Source organism: Scyliorhinus torazame, chromosome 15 (genome assembly GCF_047496885.1).
Source record: "Scyliorhinus torazame isolate Kashiwa2021f chromosome 15, sScyTor2.1, whole genome shotgun sequence".
Lineage (NCBI taxonomy): Eukaryota > Metazoa > Chordata > Chondrichthyes > Carcharhiniformes > Scyliorhinidae > Scyliorhinus > Scyliorhinus torazame.
Window position 1 is genome coordinate 183,689,858 of NC_092721.1, and position 25,515 is coordinate 183,715,372.

Consider the following 25,515-nt stretch of genomic DNA (forward strand, 5'->3'; position numbering starts at 1 on the left):
TTAACCTTTTTAAAACATACAGTGAACATCTTGGCAAGCATTAATTCAAATACAACCCCCAAAGAATACAACACTAAGTAATCCTTACTTTCCTTTTAACATCCATAAGACTTTAAAAAACCTTTTAACAGAAGCACTTCAGGTTTAAATTTACTACTGAGAACAGTTATAACTCTGAATTCACCAAATGATCAAGAGATAGTCTTTACATGGCAGAGAGAACAACATTACACATTCTGTGGCTGACTGCAGCTCCAACACTGAAACGAAACCAAAGAAAACACAGACACACCCAAGCTTTTCTCAAAGTGAATCTAAAAGCTGACAGACGGCCAGCTCCACCCACACTCTGACATCACTGCAGTAATAAACACCCAATTCTTAAAGGTACACCCGCTACAGTTATTCTATAAAAACACCTATTTCTTAAAGGTACTCTCACATGACAATAGGGCTGGAAGCAAAAACAGGTGAGATTCCCACTCCTGAGGCAGCAACTTCATTTGAAGCCTACTTGTGACAATAAGCAAATTTCATTTCATTTCATTTCAGTTGGTGGGGGTTTCCCACACCGCCACTGATAAAGTTGGTGGAGTCAAGGTTATGGTGGGGGAGGGGGGCACAGTCTGGAGAGTGGGGTTGAGATCACAACCATAACAGCCATGATCGTATTGAATGGTGAGCAGGTTGGAAGGGCTGAATGGCCTATTGTAACTCCTAGCTCCAATGCTCTTGTGCTACTCTGTAACACACACACTTGCTCCCGACTGTTGCACCGCAGCCCATTTAACACCATCAGGCTGGAGACAGGCCTTCTGCCCCTATCTGGGAGGGGGAAGGCCTGCCTCAGAGAACTGCCAGCCATCTGATTGGGCAGCAGCACCATGGTACCAGCAACATCGTCAGTAGCCATGGCTGCTCCTGGCTCTACACCAAGTGCTACACAACAAGTGACAGGAGCCCAGCATGAAGGTAAGTCTGGTGCCTATCAGTGGGGCCAAAGGAGGAAATGCCAGTTTGGGGAGTAGCAGTGATGGAGATTTGGAGAGCAGGTTGCAAAGGCCAGTGGGAGCTGGATGCCCAGTGGGGGTGAGGGCGGAAATTGAGTGGGGCCCCTGCCGGAAAAGAGGGTCTGAGACTAGTGCCCCATCCCTCCCCTCTCGCCTGGGGCCCAAGCTGATTAAACTGCTGGGCATCCCCACACAAATGACCTCCCACCGGCCTAAAAATTGGGCCTAAAGTAGCCATTAAATGGAGTCTCACTTCAGGTAGGGGTGGGCAAGCTATCACTGGCCTCACCCACACCCGCCCCAATTAAAATCACTGCCATGTCAGTGCTGGGCAGATAGACAGCGGAAAGGACACCAATAGAACAAAGAACAAAGAAAAGTACAGCACAGGAACAGGCCCTTCGGCCCTCCAAGCCTGCACCGACCATGCTGCCCGTCTAAGCTAAAATCTTCTACACTTCCTGGGTCCGTATCCCTCTATTCCCATCCTATTCATGTATTTGTCAAGATGCCCCTTAAACGTCATTATCGTCCCTGCTTCCACCACCTCCTCCAGCAGCGAGTTCCAGGCACCCACTACCCTCTGCGTAAAAAACTTGCCTCGTACATCTCCTCTAAACCTTGCCCCTCGCACCTTAAACCTATGGCCCCTAGTAATTGACCCCTCTATCCTGAGAAATAGTCTCTGACTATCCGCCCTGTCTATGTCCCTCATAATTTTGTAGACCTCTATCAGGTCACCCCTCAACCTCCGTTGTTCCAGTGAGAACAAACCGAGTTTATTCAATGTCTCCTCATAGCTAATGCCCTCCATACCAGGCAACATCCTGGTAAATCTCTTCTGCACCCTCTGTAAAGCCTCCGCATCCTTCTGGTAGTGTGGCGAAAAGAATTGAACACTATACTCCAAGTGCGGCCCAACTAAGGTTCTATACAGCTGCAACATGACTTGCCAATTTTTATACTCAATGCCCCGGCCAATGAAGGCAAGCATGCCGTGTGCCTTCTATGAGTCCTCCCAACATCTACAAACCTGTGCCGAAACACTATGCAGTAAACTGTAAGAAGTTATCAGTTGATGCCCGAGAAGGCGGGACTGAAATCACATTTGTTGGCCAAATAATCGACTTCCAATAACAACTTGCATTCATATCACACCCTTACTGCCCCAAGGTGCTCCGCAGGATTATTATCAAACAGAATTAGACCACTGGACAGAGGTTTTAGGACAGGTGATGAAAAACTTGGTCAAAGGGGAGGATTTTGAGGAACATTTTAAAGGAGGAGGAAGAGGTTGTGACGAATGTGATATAAAATAGTTACTTTAGAGATACTAGTTAATGTAATGTAGAAATAAGCCACTTTGATTCTGGCAGTTAGGGACAAAGGGGTTTGAGACCGCATGGAAAAAGCAGGAAGAGGTGTGTCTATGAGAGTGATGCTGCATTGATAGGGGCCAGAGAAAGGGATTGGAAGTGAGCCAATCAGAATAGATCGAACAGGTCAGGAGGGACATAGGCTGGCCTATGTCCGTCGAGTATGTGAAACTTGATACCATTTGAATTGATTTGCAGAGATCCCTTTGTTTCTTTGTTCATTCGCTTTCTGGGATATAGGAAACTGGATGTCTCTTATATTTCTATGAAATGAATCAAGCTTGCAAGCTAAATAAATAACTTCTTTTTACGTGCGAATCCATCTCAACTTTTATTGAGGCCAGACTGACAGAGAAAGAAATTTGGGGATCAACATTTGGTGCCGAAACCCGGGATTTCTCAGGGCGATCCTGATCCAACTGCGAAATCAGAATTAGACTGATTATGAACAGGAGGATGGGGAACAAAGGGCCCTCAATGTAGAACTGGAAAATGACCGCGCATTGATTGTTCCCCTCTTCTTATCGTCTGATTAGTCTGGTCACTCGCGGTTGGCACAGAAAGACCGCCTCGACGAAATCACAGGTCAGTCTGGGGATTAGCACTTTAATTGATGGGATTTCATATTGTTGTTTCGGCTTGGGTTAGGGTTTTGGGCTGATGGGACTTTAGTAATGAAGGTTCAGTCTATTATAAGGGTTCAGAGGCTGATGTGACTTCATTAATGAAGGTTCAGTCTATTATATGGGTTCAGAGGCTGATGTGACTTCATTAATGAAGGTTCAGTCTATTATATGGGTTCAGGGGCTGATGGGACTTCAATAGATGAAGGTTCAGTCCAGTATAACTGTTTTTAAATCTGAAGATGGTTCAACTCTATGTGTGAGTGTTTTAAATATATAGTTGATTAAGCTAAAATTGTCTCCTTGGACTGTAAAGTTCCGAGGTCTAGTTGAGATTGTGAGGAATGCTGCATATTGGTTGAAGCAGAAGTCTCTCAAAGGGTTAACAGCAGCAGGCGGAGTTGAAAACAGACAGTGCTTCCCACTCAGGCTTTGAGATAACAGCAGCAGCCGTAGTGTAATCGGATACCTTTCCTTTGAGTCAGTGAACACCAGCAAAGTTACGTTTTGAATTAATTAAAGGAAACCAGTGGGTTTCTCCACCTCTTTGATAAAAGTTATTATTTTCGAAAGCAATTGATTGAAATTGCCAGAATCTTAAGTTTTGCTTACTTGAAATAAGGTTTATCTCATTTTATCTGGAGATTAATAGAAACTTAAAGAAGATCATGGACACCATTTTAAAAAGTGTCAATCTGGAGATGATAGTTGATTTTGCTAATACTTATGTGTATGTAAAAGAAAAAAAAAATTTAACTGTTAAAATCCATGCGGGTGAGGCAGATGAAGGGGGGCTAAGACAGGAATTGGAAATGCAGCGACAGATCTTTTTAGATGAGGAACCGTAGCTATGGATTGGATAGTTCGGTTATCATGGAATGATAAAAGGAGGGAATGACGAATGTGATATAAAATAGTTACTTTAGAGATACTAGTTAATGTAATGTAGAAATAAGCCACTTTGATTCTGGCAGTTAGGGACAAAGGGGTTTGAGACCGCATGGAAAAAGCAGGAAGAGGTGTGTCTATGAGAGTGATGCTGCATTGATAGGGGCCAGAGAAAGGGATTGGAAGTGAGCCAATCAGAATAGATCGAACAGGTCAGGAGGGACATAGGCTGACCTATGTCCGTCGAGTATGTGAAACTTGATACCATTTGAATTGATTTGCAGAGATCCCTTTGTTTCTTTGTTCATTCGCTTTCTGGGATATAGGAAACTGGATGTCTCTTATATTTCTATGAAATGAATCAAGCTTGCAAGCTAAATAAATAACTTCTTTTTACGTGCGAATCCATCTCAACTTTTATTGAGGCCAGACTGACAGAGAAAGAAATTTGGGGATCAACAGTTGGAGATGCGGAAACATTTATGGAGAATGGCCCAAGAATTTGAAGATAGGGCAACTATTGGTGGAGAAAATCAGGGATGCACAAGTGACCAGATTTAGGACCACATAGATCTCAGAGGATTGTAAGGTCAATGGAAGTCATACAGTTAGGAAGGGGTGAGGCTGGAGGGGAAAATTTGAAAAAAAAGACATGAGAGTTTTGAAATTGAGGGGTAACTGGACCGGGCGCTAATGTAGGCCAGTGGGCAAACAGAATGTGTTGCAAGTTGGGGTAAAGGGCGCAGAATTTTGGGTAAGCCCAAGTCTACAGAGGGTGCAAGGTGAGAGACTGAGAAGCATTGGAATATTCAGGCCGAAGGGTAACAAAGAAATGGATGAGGCTATCTGAAGCAATGAGTGATGTTGGAAGCAGGTGGTCTTGGTTAAGAGTTCAGCTTGGTACTCCAAGGATGCAAACCTCAGACAGTGGGTAGGCAGAGGTATGGAATTTGGCAACAGAGATTGTGACTGTCTAGGTGCATGTATAAACGATGGCCATGTCGGTAAGGTAATATGTGGTTTTCACCTATGGGGCCGTGTCAAGTATGATTAAAGCCTTTGCAAGAGGAGAGGAGAGGAGAAAACAGAAAAAGAAAAGAAAACAAATAATCAGTGGGGAACCATTAACAAGTGCAATGTGACGCCAGGGCATCTGTTACCTAAGCTTGCTGGAAAGTGTGAAGTTCAGGTGGAGACTGTCCAAGATGTCACATTTCTCGGTGGAGGTAGACGCAGAAAGGCAGCCAACTTCACTTCCTAGTCGACCCCGCCGCTCCAGTTCGCCCAAGCTACTTTCCCACGATTCATCGGGATCCACTTCGTGAAGGGTCAGGTAGCTTCTCCTATCAACAGAAAAATAATGGATTTTCATGAACCTCTCCCGAATGATCATCAGCGTTGTGAAGCTTTACAATGTTTTGCCCCGTATTGAGGGTGGCAGCATTCATAACAAGCTGGATGCTCAACCAGCTGCCCAGGCATAAAACTGGCACTGCCCATGGGCCACCTGACTTTTGGTTCTGCCAATTTCCATTCCGCACCCCACCAAGTTCAGGTCAAACCACATGAGACAAGAAATAAACCTGGAGAATATCTAACATGTGTGGCTTGGCTAATAAGGTTGTTAAGAGTTTGCAAAAGCTGTTTATAACTAAAAGTAGCCTTTAAAAGTTAGATTGTAGTATAGAAACGTTTGAGTTTGACAATATTTTCCAGTTGAAAGCAAAACAAATGAAGTTTCATGAAAGGAAAATATTTTAGTCTACGACTTGCGAATTTACTATGATGCCTTTTATCCTTCCCCCAGTATTATGCTGTCTTCAGCAAAATGAAGGATTTTGTATGGAATCTAGTGTCCTCACCCATGGCGGGATTGATGGCAGCGGCATTTAATCAGGCGGGAGGGTGATGGGCACGGGCACTGCTACCTTCCCGCCTCCATCTGGGTTAAGTCCGTGGCGGGCAGACCCAGGGACAGTCTTCCCACTCTGTCACTAATTGAAGCTTTAACTGGCCAATTAATGAGCACATAAGGGCTTCATCTCACCACTGCTGGTATTAGCCCATTGGTGGGTGGAGACCATTTCAATATGGAGAGCATTACAAACTTGGCATGGGTCTGAGAGGCTCCCCTGTTCAAAAGCACTCACTGCCTGATTGAGGGTCCTAACATTGGGAGGGTTCAGGGAAGCCTACTGGAAACAACCCACTGCCCTTGCTGCCCCCATCGCCCTGCAACCTACTTATCGCCATCACTCACCTGTGCCTGGGTACCTTGTTGATCCCAGGCCTTGGGTGGTTATAATACTGACAGCGGCCACTACCTCTCCTGTGGCTGCTGGGTACAGAGAGTTCTGCGCATCCAATTGGACAGCAGCACTAAGATGTAGGACCTGCCTCCCGGAGAACTTGATCACATGGCGAGACCCACTACTGGTCTGTCAAGTGCCTGAGTGACAGAAGGTGCAGCAGACTTTCTCAAATAAAGTGACATGAGAGCTCTCCAGGAAGCGACCAAGGCACTTACTGCGCCATAGGAATCTGCCCATTACTTCAGTGAAATGGAACAACTTACCATTGAGGCACTCAATATCAACATCCAGCCCTACCAGAGTAAACGTGTCTCTGCTCTATGGCAACAATGTGCTTTATCCGAACATTGTGCCCTATTGGACCAATATTTCCAAAACTTTCTGTTTTTATTTCGTATTTACAATTCCCTGGCCAATTAACTTGTTGACTTCAGAGTGAAGTTTCCGTTGTGCATAGTGTTTTGAAAAATGCAATGTTCATTTTGTTACTTGAAGCTACCATACACAATTGTACCAGCAGAAGGAGTCTGTGAGCAGAAGCAGAGTTTGAAGAAGCTCTCAATAAAGAAGCCACGATGCTCTTGCATTTTTAAATTCTGGCCTGTCTCTGGTTGTTTCTGGTCCTAAGAACCGCCCGTCGATGAGGAGCACCATGCAAAAATAAGAAGGTACAAAATTTTTTAGAGGGTTTTACCTATTCTCTGCAAAACAAAACAGCATTTTAAGCTGCAGACTTACAGAAACAATTAGGCTGCTTCAAAGGCACATAAACTCAGATCAAACAGGCAGGCAAGCTTTAGAGGCACGTTTTATCCCTGTAGCGGATACAAAATTGTATTGCCGGTGCCCAATCTACCAATATGTGAAGTACATTTGGAGCGATCCTTCGTATGCCCATGTTGGAAAAAGTAGCTGTGACGTTTTGAAGGGGCTGTGTCAGGTTTTGTTAACACAGAGCATAGAAGAAAATGGACTGTACTTTTCCACTGTGTCGGTGAAGCATTAGAAGACATTTTTGAAATGCAAACTGACGACGTCTCAGCTGGCAATTCACTAACGTCCTACTTTACACCAGAAAAAACACAGTGGGTCTCAACTTTCTCAGAGTGGCAACCAGCCCTGAACCGCCACTCTGAGCCCAATAACATGTGAATTCTTTCCCCAGCCTGTCACTTTCGAGGGCAGTGCGTCACTCGGTTCCAGCGTCAAAGTACAGGTTGATCCAAGTGAAGGAAGCCACACACCCTTTTATAGAGAACTAGGGACCGCGTTATGGGTGGCATGGTAGCACAGTGGTTAGCACTGTTGCTTCACAGCTCCAGGGTCCCAGGTTCGATTCCCAGCTTGGGTCACTGTCTGTGCGGAGTCTGCACGTTCTCCCCGTGTCTGCATGGATTTCCTCCGGGTGCTCCGGTTTCCTCCCACAGTCCAAAGATGTGCAGGTTAGGTGGATTGGCCATGCTTAATTGCCCTTAGTGTCCAAAAAAAGGTTGGGTGGGGTTACTGGGATAGGGTAGAGGTGTGGGCTTTCCAAGGGACGGTGCAGACTCAATGGGCCGAATGGCCTCCTTCTGCATTGTAAATTCTATAAAGCAGGAAGGTCTTTGCCAAGCCAAAGATAAGGAAAGTGGAAATAATTTGGGGGCATTGGGGAGTGGGGAGGGAGGGCAGGAATCAAAGGTTGAGGGTGGATTAGAGGTTGTGGTTAAACAGAGTTGGGCGGTGAATTGGAGGTGGGTCAGGAGCGAACAGAGGTCGAGGTGGGGAGGGGGGATATCGGAGGTCAGGGGGGCTAGACCGAGTTGGGCCTAGGGAGAATTAGGTGACGGCGGGGAAGGGAGGGGCGATTAGAAAGTGTGTCGAGCCTTGGGAGTGTGAGGGGGTGTTGGTGAGGAAGGTGTCAGGCCTGCTGATGGGTGAATGCCTGGCCTGGGATTGTGTGTGGGGAGGGAGAGGGGGGTAAATTGGTCAGCCTGGGTAGGACCTTGGAGCGGGGATGGGGCGTAAGAATAAGGCCTACTTGGGGAGGGGAGGAGCAAGAGATCCATGGGTTATGGAGACCCCAGGTGGTTTGATGGGGCAGCAAGTCTCATGGAGGGGTGTCGGTCTGGGTCTGTACAATAATTACCCAGAAATTCTAACCTTGGTGTTGTCCAGTCGGAAGAATCTGAAGTTTGCAATTTAAAATCACTTTTTTGGATGGTTCCAGTGCAAGGCAATTGCCCCGGGGAAGTTTGTGCTTCTGGGCAATTGCCATGCAAACTTTACCTGGAATTCCCGAGTGCATCTTTGGGGTATCCGTCCTCAATCCTACACTAGGGAGCTCAGAGGTCAAGGCCCATTATATTAAATGATTGTCTTCAGATGCTCAAAGTAAGAAGCTAACTTGGCAATTGACCAGTATTGCAGGTGCTTGAGGCAACTCGTATCCAAATATGGCCTTGGGGAAGTCGAACTGGTGGAAAGGGAAATAGAAACATAAATTATTGAAGGTTGCAACTCCAGCCAACCCTGCCGAAAAGCACCCGGGAAAGGCAGAAAGCTATTGAAGCTGTTGGAGCACACAAGATCACTGTCGCTTTCCAAATCCAGATTGACAGAGGTTGGGGCTGCCAAATACCAAACACCCCTCCAACTCCTGTAAGCCACTATTCATCAAACGTGTACCAGAAACGTACCAGCAAAGCAACAACAGCAGCTTTGCAAACAGAGCTGTGTCACTGCCAACGTTTCCTCCTTGGCAGTGCTGACACCCAGCGGACACTGTGCCCTACCAGCCAACAGTGCAACACTTGTCGAAAATCCAATTGTTTTTGTCGTGTTGGGTGTTCTGCTGCACAAATGATCCAACACAGCTGTAGATGGTACAACTCTGTTTTATTGTCGTAACGACGATTATTACTAACTGCTGGCTTGGGTACGTGCTTCACCAGCTAACCTGTGGACCCAGCCCTATCACTATCTTAGTGAGGCACTCAGCACATGGTGCATGTCTGAGTGGCACGCTGTGAGCTCTGTCCTCTGAACTATCTCCTGGTAGAGTGAATGGGAACTGTGGTGTTCCCTGTTTTATAGTGCGTGTGCTCTCACTGGTGATTGGCTGCGTGTGTGTGCTGGTTGGTCCAACTGCCTGTCCGTCAGTGTGTGTGTGATTGCACCATGATATGCTGATGTGGATATCATGACATCCCTCCCTTTCACAAAGGATATGTGCCGACATGCTAATAAATAGAAATGTGTACTGAGTGCATCTGAGTATGTGTGTGCAATATTTACAACATGTACATGAGGCTAAACTATATACAGAGGAAGGTGTCAGGTGCAACAGAACAACGAGGTTGTACCAATAACAGAACAAATGCAACCAGCAAACGACGAGAGAAAACTTCTGTAACAATGAACGACAAGAAAGGAAACTCATTAACAGTACTGTAAAACAGTTCAGTGAGTCCAATGTGCTAACAGGCTCCTAAGTCAAGTCTCTCAGGTAGGTGACGAATTTGGGTTGACCGCCTCAAGGGTGGGTCAGAATCCACCGGCTGAGGAATGGGCCTGGCCACAGGCGAGAGAGGAAGAGGCAGAGTGGCAGGAAGCTCAACAAAGTCGACATCAGGGAAAATAGGAGGGCGTGGCACCGTTGCATGATCTCGCAGCGAGCGCGGAACCAGGCGAAGGGCCCGCCAATTGAGGCGGCGAATGGAGCCATCAGGCATGCGAACCAGGAATGAGCGTGGAGCCACGTGGCGGAGAACCTCGGCGGTTGCCGACCAGCCACCCTCCGGTAGGTGTATGCGGACGTTGTCTCCAGGCGCCAGGACAGGAAGTTCAGTCGCCCGAGCGTCATGTGCCACCTTCTGCTGAGCACGCTGTTGTTGCATCCTTCGCAATACTGGAGCATGGTCGAGGTCAGGAGCATGATTGGACGGCACAGTGGTTCTGAGGGTGCGACCCATCAACAGCTGGGCTGGCGAGAGGCCTGTGGACAGATAGGCCAGCAGGGCTAAATAGAAGTCAGATCCAGCACCAGCAGCCTTGCAGAGGAGCCGCTTCACAATGTGGACACCCTTTTCCGCCTTGCCATTCTACTGAGGATGCAAGGGACTGGACGTCACGTGTGTGAAGTTGTATGAAGTGGCAAAGGAAGACTTGGCTCGCAAAGCAAGGCCCGTTGTCAGACTGGACGGTGAGCGGAATTCCATGGCAAGCAAAGGTTTCTTTGCATGCCTGGGTGACAGCTGATGACGTTGTGTCGTGCAGGTGAATGACCTCCGGATAATTTGAGAAGTAGTCAATCAGAATACTGTAGTCCCTGCCGAGCGCAAGAAAGAGGTCCTCGCCCACCTTCGCCCAGGGGGACGTGACCAACTCATGGGGCTGAAGGGTCCCAGTGGATTGCACCGGCTGAAACCTTTGGCAGGTGGGGCAGTTGAGCACCATGTTGGCGATGTCGTCGCTGATGCCCGGCCAGTACACAGCCTCTCAGGCCCTCCGCCTGCACTTTTCAACTCCGAGATGGCCTTTGTGCAGTTGTTCGAGGACAAGCCGGAGCATGCTGTGTGGGATCACGATCCGGTCCAACTTCAAGAGGACACCATCAATGACAGACAAGTTGTCCCGGACGTTGTAAAATTGTGGGCACTGCCCCTTGAGCCACCCTTCCGTCATGTGGCGCATCACACGCTGTAGAAGGGGGTCAGCCGCAGTCTCACGGCGAATGTGGGCCAGACGTGCATCAGTGGCCGTCCGATTGGCCGATGTGAAGGCTACTTGTGCGTCGACCTGACAAAGGAACCCCTCTGAGTCGGGCGGTGTGTTGACCGCCCTGGACAGAGCATCTGCGATGATGAGATCCTTCCCCGGGGTGTAGACAAGTTGGAAGTCGTACCTCCGGAGCTTGAGCAGAATGCGCTGGAGGCGAGGGGGTCATATCGTTGAGGTCCTTCTGAATGATGCCGACCAGGGGGCGATGGTCGGTCTCCACAGTGAACTGCGGAAGACCATATACATAATCGTAGGCACTCCTTTTCAATCTGCGCATAGCGCTGTTCTGTGGGGGTCATGGCCCGAGACGCATAGGCAACCGGAGCCCATGATGCGGTGTCGTCCCGTTGCAGGGGTACCGCCCCAATGCCAGACTGGCTGGCCTCAGTTGAGATCTTTGTTTCCCGTGTGGTATCGAAAAACGCCAGTACCGGGGCGGTGGTGAGCTTGACCTTGAGCTCCTCCCATTCACTCTGGTGTGCGGGCAGCCACTGGAATTCCGTTGTCTTCTTGACCAGGTGACGAAGAGCAGTCGTGTGCGAAGCAAGGTTAGGAATGAACTTCCCCAGGAAGTTGACCATCCCGAGAAAGCGCAGCACTGCCTTCTTGTCTGACGGCTGCTGCGATGGCTGCCACTTTGTCGGCATCCGGCCGCACACCCGACCGGGAGATGTGGTCCCCCCAAAACTTGGGCTCAGTCTGGCCAAAAGAGCACTTGGCTCGATTGAGGCGCAGGCCCTGATCTCGTATCAGTGCAAAGACATGCTGGAGACGACTGATGTGCTCCTGTGGTGTGGTGGACCAGATGATAACGTCATCTACGTAGACGCGTACCCCTTCGATGCCCTCCATCATCTGATCCATGGTGCGATGGAACACCTCGGAGGCCGAGATGATGCCGAATGGCATCCTATTGCAGCAGTATCTGCCAAATGGAGTGTTGAAAGTGCACAGCTTCCTGCTGGACTGATCCAATTGAATCTGCCAAAAGCCCTTGGAGGCATCAAGCTTGGTAAATATTTTTACCCGAGCCATTTTGCTCGTGATTTCTTCTCGTTTGGGTATGGGGTAGTGTTCCCTCATAATGTTGTGATTCAAATCTTTCGGGTCGATATAGATCCGGAGCTCGCCTGAGGGTTTCTTTACGCACACCATGGAGCTGACCCATGGCGTTGGCTCCGTGACCCAGGAAAGCACTCCTTTGTCTTGCAGGTCCTGCAGCTGCTGCTTGAGGCGGTCCTTGAGTGGTGCTGGGACCCTACGAGGTGCGTGAATGACCGGGATGGCGTCCGGTTTGAGCCGTATTTTGTACGTGTAGGGCAGTGTGCCCATGCCCTCGAAAACCTCCTGGTTGTGAGCGAGGAGTAAGTGGAGCTGCGCCCTAAAGTCTGCATCTGGGAAATCGGACGTGCCTTCTGGAGACAGTGTGTACCCGCTGAACGAGGTGGAAGATCTTGCACGGCTGTGCGCCTAACAGAGAGTCCTTCGAGGATCCAACGATTTCAAATGATAATGTGGCTTTGTGTGAGTTGTGTGTAACTTCGAGCTGGCAGGACCCAGTGGCCGGGATGACGTTTCCATTGTAGTCAACCAGCTGACAGTGGGATGGCAGAATCGGTGGTTGAACCTTCAAGGTCTGGAAGGCTGACCATGCGAGGAGATTGGCGGAGGCACCAGTCTCCAGGCGAAATGTGATCTGTGATCGGTTGACCGTTAGGGTGGCACACCACTCATCGCCCGGATCAATGCTGTGCACTGGCAGCTGCTGGTGGTTCCGACTTGGGGACATCCGGTTCTTGGGGATTACCACAACGCGGAAGGGCTTCCTGTCTTCAGTATCGCTGGTCTGCATACTGTCTGGATATGACTCAGTGTAGCGGGGCTGAATCGCCCACAAGTCCCTGCGAGGCTGGCGGAATTGTTAGGAGTTGGCAGGTTGAGCTGCTCGACAGCGGGCAGCGTAGTGGCCCATCCTGCCACAGCGGAGGCATTGTCTCGCTTTGGCCGGACATTGCCGCTTTAAATGGGCGGAGTCACAGTTGCCGCACGTCGTGACGTCATGGCGTTCATTGTGCCACCGCGCATGCGTGGTGTGGTCCTGCATAGAGCGCGCCTGCGCATCATGTCCCTCTGCGTCAACGTCCCCTCTTTTGGCACGTACAAGCGCGGGAGGCCTCGGAAAGCGCGCGAAATGGCCGCCCTCGTCCGGGCCGTGGGCCGGGAGGAACTCGAGCGACTGGACCCGCTCCGCCTCGTAAGACCCGTGCCGTGCCATTTCGGCCGCCTGGATTTGGGAGTACCGGCTGGTCGCGTTCTCATGGAGGACGCAGGTCTCGATGGCAGTCGCTAGTGTGAGGCGCTTTATTTTTAGGAGCTGCTTGCGTAGGGTGTCCGAGATGACCCCAAAAACTATCTGATCCCGTATCATGGAGTCGGAGGTGGCCTCATAGCCGCAGGACTGCGCGAGGATACGGAGGTGTGTCAAGTAAGATTGGAAAGGCTCATCCTTACCCTGCAGTCGCTGCTGGAAGAGGTACCTCTCGAAGTTCTCATTGACTTCCACGCTGAAGTGTTCGCCGAACTTGAGAAGCACCATCTTATATTTTGTTTTGTCCTCGCCTTCCGCGAATGCCAGGGAGTTATAGATGTGGATGGCTTGTTGCCCCGCCATGGACAGGAGGAGGGCGATCTTCCTGGTGTCCGATGCATTCTCCCTGCCTGTGGCTTCTCGGAAGAGCTGGAAGCACTGTTTAAACAGCTTCCAGTTGACGCCAAGATTTCCAGCGATTCGGAGCGGCTGCGGAGGGCTGATGGTTTCCATGGAGCAGGATGGCGGATTTCTGAAAGGGTGCAGGTAGGTCTCACAGTCGCTGGTTAGCTTCCACAACTGGTATCATGTCGTGTTGGGTGTTCTGCTGCACAAATGGTCCAACATGGCTGTAGATGGTACAACTCTGTTTTATTGTCTTAATAACGGTTATTACGAACTGCTGGCTTGGGTACACGCTTCACCAGCTAACCTGTGTACCCAGCCCTATCACTATCTTAGTGAGGCACTCAGCACATGGTCTATGTCTGAGTGGCACGCTGTGAGCTCTGTGCTCTGAGCTATCTCCTGGTAGAATGAGCGGGAACTGTGGTGTTCCCTGTTTTATAGTGCGTGTGCTTTCACTGGTGATTGGCTGCGATGTTATGTGTGTGCTGATTGGTCCAACTGCCTGTCCATCAGTGTGTGTGTGATTGCACCATGATATGCTGATGTGGATATCATGACAGTTTTGTTTGTGCTTATTGCTCATCAAAAAAAAAATCAGCTATCAAGACCATGACCAGCAGAAGAGTAAGAGGACGAGAGAATGTCGCCAAAGTAGAGACGGATGACCCTGAACATACATCTGTGCTCTTTTTCAGACAGAGTAACCAGCCATGTGTGACGCGACCCATCGACTGTTTGGACATAGATGATCCCATAAATACAGGAGCACCTGTCAACGCCATGAGTGGCAAAATGTTCAGCAAACTTCAGGAGTGCCCCATTCTCTGCAAAGCAGGGAGTATGAAAACCTTCTCTTACAGCAGTGACAAACCATTGAAAAGTCACAGGACTTTGAAATGCCAACCTCATTGAACGGCACCAAAACAAATGCTGTATTTTATGTCATATCTGGAGAATGTGAAGCGTTTCTCAGTTTTCACACAGCAGCCGATCTGCACCATTGCCGTCACAAATATGATTACTATAAGACCATAAGACATAGGAGCAGATTAGGGGTTAGGGGTTAGGGGAATAGGGTGGGGTTGTGAGCCTAGATAGAGTGGCATTTCCAAGAGTCGGTGCAGAATCAATGGGCCGAATGGCCTCCTTCTGCACTGTAGGAATTCTATGATTCTATTCTATGATTCTAAACACTTTGCCAAACTTGACCGCAATGTAGGATATCATCAATTTGAGCTTGCAGAAGAATCAAAGGATCTTACACATCAGGCCTTTTCAATACAAGAGGGTCAGCCTTGGAGCCACTTCAGCAGCTGATGTTTTCAGCATGTGATTCACTTCAAGGACTTGAAATCACACTGACCATCAGTGATGACTTTCTCACCTACATTCACACTGAAAATAAACTCGAGATGCGCCTACATACAAGCCTACAACACCCTTGAGAAGATAACCTCACCTTGAACAATGACAAGTGAACAATGACAAGTGCTTTTCCAATCAGTTATGCGTTCATCAGCGAAGGAGGTGCATCTGATCCACAAAAAGCTGAAGCCATTGCAAATGTTTTGGATCCTACAAAGATAACGGAGTCTGCGAGGACTCATCACATTCTGTATCATTCCTGACCTCGCTATGCTATCTGACCCTTACACAGTCTGACAAAAGAGACCACAAGTGCAAGTGGACTACATCACACAACAGGCTGTACACCAGATGAAACAATGGTTATCAGCAAGATGCACAAACACCTATTATGACACTGAAAAGACCACCCAGCGAGTTGCGGATGCAAGCACAGTTGACTTGGGCACAGTTCTCCTGAAAAAAGACAAGGCAGGGAACCCATCATGATGGCAAGCTCACTGATAATACCTGTAGAATAACATTATTCACAAACAGAGAGAGAAGTGCTCCCAATCACATGGCGTATCATACATTTTCACCTATTTGCATATAAGCGGATTTGAAGTCAGAGCAGAACATAGACCATTAGTAACCTTCAACAATCCACATAGCAAACCATCCACCCAAATAAAGCATTGCATACCCAACAAACAAGAGTATGAGTTCCATGTCAGCATCAGCCAGGCAAGTTCAGTCAATGGACTATTTTTGTGGCATCCTTTGTCAACAGTCAGTCCCATTAGTCGTGAGGAAAAGCTTGCTGAACAACATCTTAATTGCCGAAGCCTAAACTCAGCGCCAAAGTCGCTAAAAGGTAGCTGACTTCAAATCAGCAACAAAACAAGACAAAGTGTTTGCAATTAAATATGACAACTACGGAATAATAAACTGCAAAGATGTCTACACAGGAAATCTCACACGCGACAGATCGTGGCAGGAGACTCCCAGGGAGACAGCACTCTCGGTTACTAGTTCAGCAACATAACCACTACACTATTGCCCCATACTTAGATGGTGTGATCACATTGCAGGGGAGAAATGCGTTAACGTAGAACTGTTAGGCAGACTACACTGATTCCATTGAGGCAGGCAGCATTGTGGGCCTCTACCTGTGCACAGATTTCTTCAATACCAATGGGGAACCCCGTGAGTCAAATTTCTCCCCATTTAATCTGTAAAAGGGTACGCTAATTGCTTAAAACACACACAAATGTTCAATCAGGAACTACAGCAGGAGCGAGAAAGTGGTTGTGACACTTCAATCAATTGTAGGTATTTTCATTCTGCTGATCTTGCACTTTCCAGCACTGTAAATGGCTCTTTGTGGGAAGATAGCTGTTCTGGGATATAACAAAATGCCAAATAAATTAAGAGATTCAACATCAGCCACGGTGATTGCATCAGGCAGCAGCTGAACTTATTAATTCTTCCATACAATACGCGCAGAACCGCAACTATCTGCCCGAATATTTCATTCGGAAAAAAATGAGGTATACACACTAGAGGTATAAAATACAAATGGGAAAGTAAGGCCGCTCCGTGCAATTTACAGAACTATAGCTAAACTAAAATTCTTCCAACAATACAAGGAATGTATGAAAAAAACCACCCCCCCCGACCCATAGATCACAGCTATGCATTGAAATGACCTCTCACTTTCCCAGTGAGATGTTTCAGGCAGAGGCAAGGTGAGGAATGGCCATGTCCATTTTGTTTCAGTGCAAAGGGTGCCTCTACTGATCAATGAATACTTTGATGTCGCTAAACCACAGTGTGTCTTAACCCGTGTACGGTGGACAAATGACTACAAGTTTGTTTCATTAAACAATCGATATTTAGCCACATGCACACAATGTTAAGGTTATACAATCATACATGCACACAACATAAGTTATATCACGGAACAAGTTCATACAAGACCTTGAAGTGACTGACAAGTACCGGACAGATATTGGCCTTTATCTGTGATCCTAAGTCTTTAAGTCCTCTATGTTCTGTCCTTGGTCTGGTCTGTTCCTGGCTCTGGTCTTCCTTCTGCTGGTTGGGTGATGGTCTTTCTCGTTGGCCGGTGGAGGTCACCGTTTGGTTGCTGTTGCAGGGAGAGAGATTGGGGGGTTGCGCAGCATCTTTTATCCCTGGGGATTTCGCGCTCTTTTGGGTGGTCCCAGGTGGGCCACCAATGAACCGATCAGGGTTCAATCACCCTGATCGATAAAGTCCAATCAAGGTCCGTCACCTTGATGGTGGGGCGTGTCCTTACCGGCCAGGTCCGTAGATGTTCAGGGCATGTAGGCCCTTCCAAATAAGGAAAGTAGGCGCCGTTGTGTCTGTTAGTTGAGTGAAATTAACATGCAAGTCCTATTGTCCCGGGATGGCCTGGAGTTGGCCTTTTCCCTGTGTATCGCAAGAGGCTGGGCTGCAGCCTGGCTTGTCCTCGAACTTGGCCACTTTTCCCAGAATCCCTTGCCAGATGCCATTTTAGGTGGCCACCACTTCTATGTGAAACACAGTACCGAATCGGCCTCACATGATGGGCTAAAATGGTTCCACCCTCTTGTTCGGTGTATTAAATGTTATAATTAATATTAGGATTAGCTTTCATCGACAGGTGGCTGTGCTACACCTGATGACTTGGCTGTACAAGATATTAATACTGATGCCTAAAATTGGGAAGTGTTATCGCCCTCAAGTGTAGCTTCTCATACCCTGCCATGTCCCAGGATCTGTGGGTAGAATTTTTCACTATTTGCACACAGAGTGCCGGAAGAGGCGGGAAAAGCAGCTGAAAGGTCACAGGCTTTTCCCGCTACATTTTTCAGCACTCTGTGCGGATGAAATATCCCACCATGGCCCACACAGTCATGCTGAAGGAGTGGGGCCTAATATTTCATAGAATTTACAGTGCAGAAGGAGGCCATTCGGCCCATCAAGTCTGCACCGGCTCTTGGAAAGTGCACCCTACGCAAGGTCCACACCTCCACCCTATCCCCATAACCCAGTAACCCCACCCAACACTAAGGGCAATTTTGGACATGAAGGGCAATTTTGGACACTAAGGGCAATTTAGCATGGCCAATCCACCTAACTTGCACAGCTTTGGACTATGGGAGGAAACCGGAGCACCCGGAGGAAACCCACACACACACGGGGAGGATGTGCAGACTCCGCACAGACAGTGACCCAAGCCGGAATCGAACTTGGGACCCTGGAGCTGTGAAGCAATTGTGCTATCCACAATGCTACCGTGCTGCCCTATAACCAGCAATAGTGTCAGGGTACTGCCCAGATATGTCCCTCAACAATTTAACCCGCTCAATAAATATTCACTTCAACAGGGAAGGTGCTGAGGTAGTGTTATTGTCACGGGACTAATAATTCAGGGACCTCAGGGTAATGCTCTGGGGTCCTGTGTTCGAATTCCACCTGAGCAGATGGTGAAATTTGAATTCAGTATAAATCTGGGGCGAAATTCTCCGTTATCGGCGCAAAGTCCGCCGATCGGCGCAAAAAACGGCGCAAATCCGACCTGCGTCACGTCGGAAAAATGGGTCGAAAGTCTCCGGCCCGAAATGGCCTAGCAGCGACGTAACGGGATCCGCGCTTGCGCAGTGGTTCCCGCCGTGCAGCGTCATACGCGCCGCACGGCGTGACGGCTCATAAGGCCGCACTGCACCCCCCCACCCGACCGGAACACCCGACTGGATGGCTGGCCGCCGCTCAGCCCCGAGGTTCGAGTCACGGGATGTGGAGGCGCTCCTGGACGCGGTGGAGCAGAGGAGGGACGCCCTGTATCCCGGGCATGGCCGCAGAGTTGCCCCACGCCACAGCCGGCGTCTGTGGAGGGAAGTGGCAGAGGCCGTCACCGCAGTGGCCCTGACACCACGGACAAGCACCCAGTGCCACAAGAAGGTGAACGACCTCGTCAGAGCAGACAGGGTGAGCCTCCCCCATATCCCCCCTCCCCCATATCCCCCCTCCCCCATATCACCCATATCCCCCCTCCCCCATATCCCCCCTCCCCCATATCCCTCCCTCCCCCATATCCCCCCCCATATCCCCCCTCCCCCATATCCCCCTCCCCCATATCCCCCTCCCCCATATCCCCCCTCCCCCATAGCCCCCATATCCCCCCTCCCCCATATCCCCCCTCCCCCATATCCCCCCTCCCCATATCCCCCATATCCCCAAGTGAATCCAGCCCTAGCCTTAACCTCTGCAATGCACGCGCAACCGATGGCATGCATTCATATACCTGCCTAACAGTGTTGCCTTTTACCCCTGCCACCACCCCCGCCCCCCCCCCCCCCCCCCCCCCCCACAGGAGAAGCGCGCACACAACAATAGGGAGCATGTGAGGACTGGAGGAGGCCCCGCTGATGAGAAGCCACTGACCGAACACGAGGAAAGGGCCCTGGGACTGGCTGGCGGACCTGACGACCGGGAGGTTGCTGATGCAGAGGTCGGGGGCGTACTAGCAAGTAAGCCACCGACAGCCCGTCCCCATATCCCCCCTCCCCCATATCACCTGATCACTGCCTGATGTCTAACCATGCATGTTTCATTGTGTATCGCAGGACCAAACGCCCAGGCACCCATTCCCGCAGATGCAGACCGCCCGCAGGATGCCCCTCAGAGGCCAAGGGAGACAGAGAGACCCGGACCCTCCAGCATGCGACGCCCGCAGGATGCCCCTCGGAGGCCACGCGAGACAGAGAGACCCGGACCCTCCAGCATGCGACGCCCGCAGGATGCCCCTCGGAGGCCACGGGAGACAGAGAGACCCGGACCCTCCAGCATGCGACGCCCGCAGGATGCCCCTCGCACACCACGGGAGACGGAGAGACCTGGAGCAACAGGGAGACGACACCCCCGTCACGTGCGGGAGCGACCACCCAGCAGCGAGGGGGGCAGCCACAGGCCCCCGTCACATCCGAGCCAGGACACCACTACCCAGGACACCACTACCCAGGACACCACTACCCAGGACACCACTACCCAGGACACCACTACCCGGGACAGCACTGCCCAGGACACCCCTACCCAGGACAGCACTACCCAGGAAGACGAAATACCGGACAGTGACTCAGAGTGGATGGTGGAGACGAACCCCCACCCCAAAGTGCCATGGACTCAGAGTGGGACGAAGAGCACGACACAACGCCACTGCTGTCACCAACACCCTCCACCATCGCAGAAACACTCACCTCGGTTGGGCACTTTAGTGATGAGGCGTCTGCTACACTCACTGGTGCGCACAACACAGCCGTCCCGGTACAGCAGGTGGAGGTAGGAGCAGCAGAGGGGCCGGGCGGTCGGAGGGCAGCCCAGCCCAAGCGAACATCTGCCGCCCAGATGGATCCCGGGTTCCTGGAGTTTCCACACCCACACATAGATCCGATGCAACCACCGACCCGGAGACGAGCGAAGAGGGTGACGGCTGCAGTCGCAGGTGGAGGAGTCCACCCGCGTCCAGGAGCTGGAAGTGGTGCCGGTCATGCGTGCCACCCAGGCCGACACCGCACGGGTGGTGTCCGCGGTGGAGGCAATGGGTGCGACGGTGTCAGACATGGGGAACAGTTTGCGAGGCCTGGGGCTTTCCGTGCAGGCGCCGTCTGTGGCCCAGGACATGGCTGCCCTCTCACAGGAGGCCATGAGCCAGTGCCAGCGCCAGATGGCAGAGGCGCTCAACACCATAGCCCAGTCTCAGCAGGCCATGGCCCAGCCTCTGCAGGCCATGGCCCAGTCTCTGCAGGCCATCGCTGAGGGCATCGGCGCCAGTGGCCATGTGCGAGCTGGCATCGCACTGTCACAGACAGGGTTTGCCAACGCCCTGGGCTCCATGGCTGCAAACCTGCAGACCCCTGTCGATACCAGCACGGGCCTCCAGGACTGGCAGCGCCAGATGTCGGGGGGGGCGTCGGATGGACAGTCCGTTCGCATCCCCCACCCATGTAGATGCCTGGGGGCCATTGGGCACCCCGAGGGAGGAGGAGGTGGTGTGGTCCGTCCCGGCTCCCCCTGTAGGGGAGGTCCCGGTACACCGCGACACCTCGGACTCCCCCCCCTTCCGTGTTGTCGCGGTAATCCATCCCCAGCATGTACGAGGGACGCCATCCCCGGCTGAGGGGCTGGTTGCTGGGCGACAGGGGCTACCCATTGCGACCGTGGCTGATGACGCCTATACGTCATCCTCCCCCCCCCCCCCATCCTCCTCCCCGGCACAGACCCCCATCCCCCTCCCTGGCATGGACCCCCCCATCCCCCTCCCCGGCACGGACCCCCCTCCCGGCACTCCCCCGGAGACCATTCCACTCTAACCCCCCCCCCGCCGCACACACACACACACACACAACCCGAGACACACCTCTCCTCACACATTCAGACTGCGGCCACGCCATTTCCTGCCCAGAGCCAACCCCCCAGGCCGTCACTCACCTCCACCCTGGTCGGCGTGAACCTGGAGCACAGGTTCACGCCGATGAAAAGGAGGTTTGATTTACGTCGACGTGAACGGTCATCACGTCGACGGGACTTCGGCCCATCCGGAAGGGAGAATATCGGCAGGCCGAAAATTGGCTGCCTTGCGCAGACCCGTGCCATTCTCCGACGTCGGAGACTTTAGCAACCGGCGGGGGCGGGATTCACGGCGGCCAACGCCCTTTCTCCGACCCGCTGGGGGGGGGGGCGGGGAATGACGCCCCTGAAGTCTAATGATAACCATTTGTTGTCAAAACTCATCTGGCTCACCTATGTCCTTCAGGGAAGGAAACCTGACACTTTTCCTCTGCTAGGATCAACTGGGACAAGTGCTCTGGGCTCCTGGTCAGTCTGTGGCAGATGGACCCCCTATCGAATGAGCTCAGGCCTTTCACCTGGAACAGGACCAGTCTCCTCTACTTGGAAGTCCATCTTTGTCCGGCTGAGGAATCCTTGCCAGCGAACTGGCAGGAGCTAAGAGCCAAGGTCAGCGCTTGTCCGAGACGATGAACAGGACTGCTCTGAGTGCTGTTAAGATCGGAGTATCCTGCTTCGGCAGTGGCGTCAGTCGGTGGTGTGCCTTCGCACCCAGGTGGCGACCTTCTTTTTTCAGACCCTGAAGCGATACCTTTAGGTCGAACCCCCTCCTAGATGGTGTACCCTGGAACCATATTTTTTCCGCCAGGTGCACAGCATGAATTATGACATGCAGCTCCTGTTTATAGACCTGAGTCATCATTGTAACTCCTTGCAGATGTTGCCAGCTCTGAGTCTGGAACATGGTCATCTCACGCCTGGAGGAGCAGCTGTCATCAGGAGGCCGCTGCTCGGGAATCCCCACCTCCACCAATACCATTTCCGGTGGTTGGCGGAAGGATGGGCTGTCGCCGGCAGAGTGACCAGGATCGGGCACGTTCTGGGTGATGGGGGAGTGGCCTGGATGACACCCACAAAGTAGCATACAGCATATCTCACGGCAGTGGGTGTCCAGTCGGCGAGCAATGCCATCCATTACCTCAAAAGGGTCGTGCTCAGGCCAGATGGCACACGAAGACTTAAAGATGCCCGTGTGTGTGATGGACTACCACCTGAACGCATCCCTGCTCGGGCAGAATTTCAGATTGGCCCCAAGCCCTGAACCTGGTGTGGAGGGGGGAGACGGGGAAGGAGGAGGGACTTCTCCTGGATCTGGCCAAACTTGCCATCAACAGATTCAGGCAGTGGTTGACCCATGGAGTGGTCCCACCTGACTATCTGTCCCTCTACTGCAGCTACATTCAGTCCCTGGGGAGGTGTTGTGAGGGCCACGAAGAATCCAGCACGAGTTTGTAGAATCAAAAGAAATAACTTTGTTTACAATTACAAATAACTATATATATTATATATATATACGAGCTCATACTCACTAAGGATTGTGGGATAGGCAATAGGCCCAGCCAGTAGTAATCAGGCAGGTTATAACAATAAGGAAGATGAAGAGCCCACTGGCACCGTTGAGGCCTTCCATATCTAATGGGCACTGCAGGGACTGGGGTGCATTATCAACCCTCTTAATCGCATTTTGGTTTGATGGTTTAAGTTTCATTTGTGATGTTTTTGTTTACGGCAATGTCCCTTTAAAGGTCTGTCCCTTTAATTTTTCCCTCAGCTTATTTGATTTAGTTTACTTGGTTACTTGAGCTACCTCAAAATAGGGTATTGTCACTGGACTAGTAATCCAGGGACCCAGGGTAATGCCCTGGGGCCCTGGTTTGAATCCCACCACAGCAGATGGTGACATTTGCATACAGGTCTGGAATTAAAAGTCTAATGATGACCAGGAAATTATTGTTGATTGTCATGAAACCCCACCTGGTTCACTAAGTCCTTCAGGGAAGGAACTCTGTCCCCCTCACCTGACCTGGCCGACATCTGGCTCCAGATTCATAACAGTCTGGTTGACTCTTAAATGCACCCTTAAGGGCAACCGGTTGCCCAGCCAGTGACACCTACATCCCATGAAAATGTTTTTAAATATTCAACCCACCCCCCCCTCAGTAAACAAACATTCACCTCAACAATTTAACCCCCTCAATAAAGCCTGATTTCATCACTAAACTAAATTACCGATAGCAAAACACTGATTTCTCTGTTTTCACTAGCCTTCCGTGTTGGAGGCTAGGATTGTTTCCCACAGGTCCGACATGACGCAAAAATCATCATTACAACAACTGCATTTCACTCCCTAGCTTCAACGGGGAAGCGGTGGCGTAGTGGCGTTGTCGCTGGACTAGTAATCCAGAGACCCAGGGCAATGATCTGGGGGTCCGGGTTCTAATCCGGCCACGGCAGGTGGTGGAATTTGATCTCAATAAAACATCTGAAATGAAAAGTCTAATGATGACCATGAAACCATCGCCGATTGCCCATCTGGTTCACTAGTGCCCTTCAGGGAAGGAAATCTGCCATCCTTACCTGGTCTGGCCTACATGTGACTCCAGACCCACTGCAATCTGGTTGACTCTTAAATGGCTGAGCAAGCCCACAACAAAAACACAAAAAAGGAATCAAACCGGACGGGGTCACCCGGCATTGATCCACCGGAAACAACAAAGGCAAACCCAGCCCTGCCGACGCTGGAAGTCCTCTGAACTAACATCTGAAGGCATGTGCCAAAGTTGGGAGAGCTGACTCACAGAGGAGACGAGTCAAGCAACAGCCTCACAAAGCTATCACATAAGAACTAGGCCACCTGGCCCCTCAAGCCTGCTCCGCCATTCAATAGGAACATGGCTGATCTTTTAGTGGACTCAGCTCCACTTACCCGCCCGCTCACTCTAATCTTTTATTCCTTTACTTTTCAAAAATCTACCTACCTTTGCCTTGAAAACGTTTAACAAGGTAGCCTCCACTGCTTCACTGGGCAGGGAATTCCATCGATTCACAACCCTTTGAGTGAATAAGTTCCCCCTCAACTCAATCCCAAATCTGCTTCCCCTGATTTTGAGGCTATGCCCCCCAGTTCTAGTTTCACCCACCGTGACAACAACCTCCCTGCCTCTATCCTATCTATTCCCTTCAGAATTTTATAGGTTTCTATAAGATCCCCCCTCATTCTTCCAAATTGCAATGAGTATAGGCCCAGTCTTCTTATCTCGCCTCACAAGCTAATCCTCTGAACTCCGGAATCAACCCAGTGAATCTCTTCTGCATGCCTCCAGTGCCAGTACATCCTTTCTCAAGTAAGGAGACCAAAACTGTACACAGTACTCGAGGTGTGGCTTCACCAGCACCCGATACAGCTGCAACATAAGCTTCTTGCTTTTAAACTCCATCCCTCTAGCAATGAAGGCCAAAATTCCATTTGCCTTCTGAATTGGATGGACTCACTTTGGAGCATCCGCGATGCTGAGGACGTCGTGGATAGCACGTTTAGCGAATTGGTCACACCGCAGGTGAAAGGTACAGAGGAAGATAGAAAATGGGTGACCAAAAGACAGAGCAAGAGTAGGAAGGTAGTGCAGGTGTCCTCTGCGGCCATCTCCCTGCAAAACAGATATACCGCTTTGGATACTGTTGAGGGAGATGGCTCACCAGGGGAAGGCAGCAGCAGCCAGGTTCATGGCACCGTGGCTGGCTCTGCTGCGCAGCTGGGCAGGAAGAAGAATGGCAGGGCTATAGTGATAGGGGACTCAATCGTAACGGGAATAGACAGGCGGTTCTGCGGACGCAATCGAGACTCCAGGATGGTATGTTGCCTCCCTGGTGCAAGGGTCAAGGATGTCTCGGAGCGGTTGCAGGACATTCTGTGGGGGAGGGTGAACAGCCAGCTGTCGTGGTGCACATAGGCACCAACGATATAGGTAGAAAACGGGACGAGGTCCTACAAGCTGAATTTAGGGAGTTAGGAGTTAAACTAAAAAGTAGGACCTCAAAGGTAATAATCTCAGGATTGCTACCAGTGCC

The 25,515-nt window shown here is 50.6% G+C and overlaps 1 protein-coding gene across 2 annotated transcripts in view; it reads right to left on the minus strand.

The window, feature by feature from the left end:
• The window catches only part of oca2 (oculocutaneous albinism II), a 690,248-nt gene that overhangs the window by 507,689 nt on the left and 157,044 nt on the right, over window positions 1-25,515 (minus strand). For both annotated transcript variants that reach the window (XM_072477223.1, XM_072477224.1), the window contains exon 4: window positions 5,058-5,240. In XM_072477223.1, coding sequence (XP_072333324.1) covers window positions 5,058-5,240 — 183 coding nt within the window. The remainder of the gene's footprint in view (window positions 1-5,057; window positions 5,241-25,515) is intronic.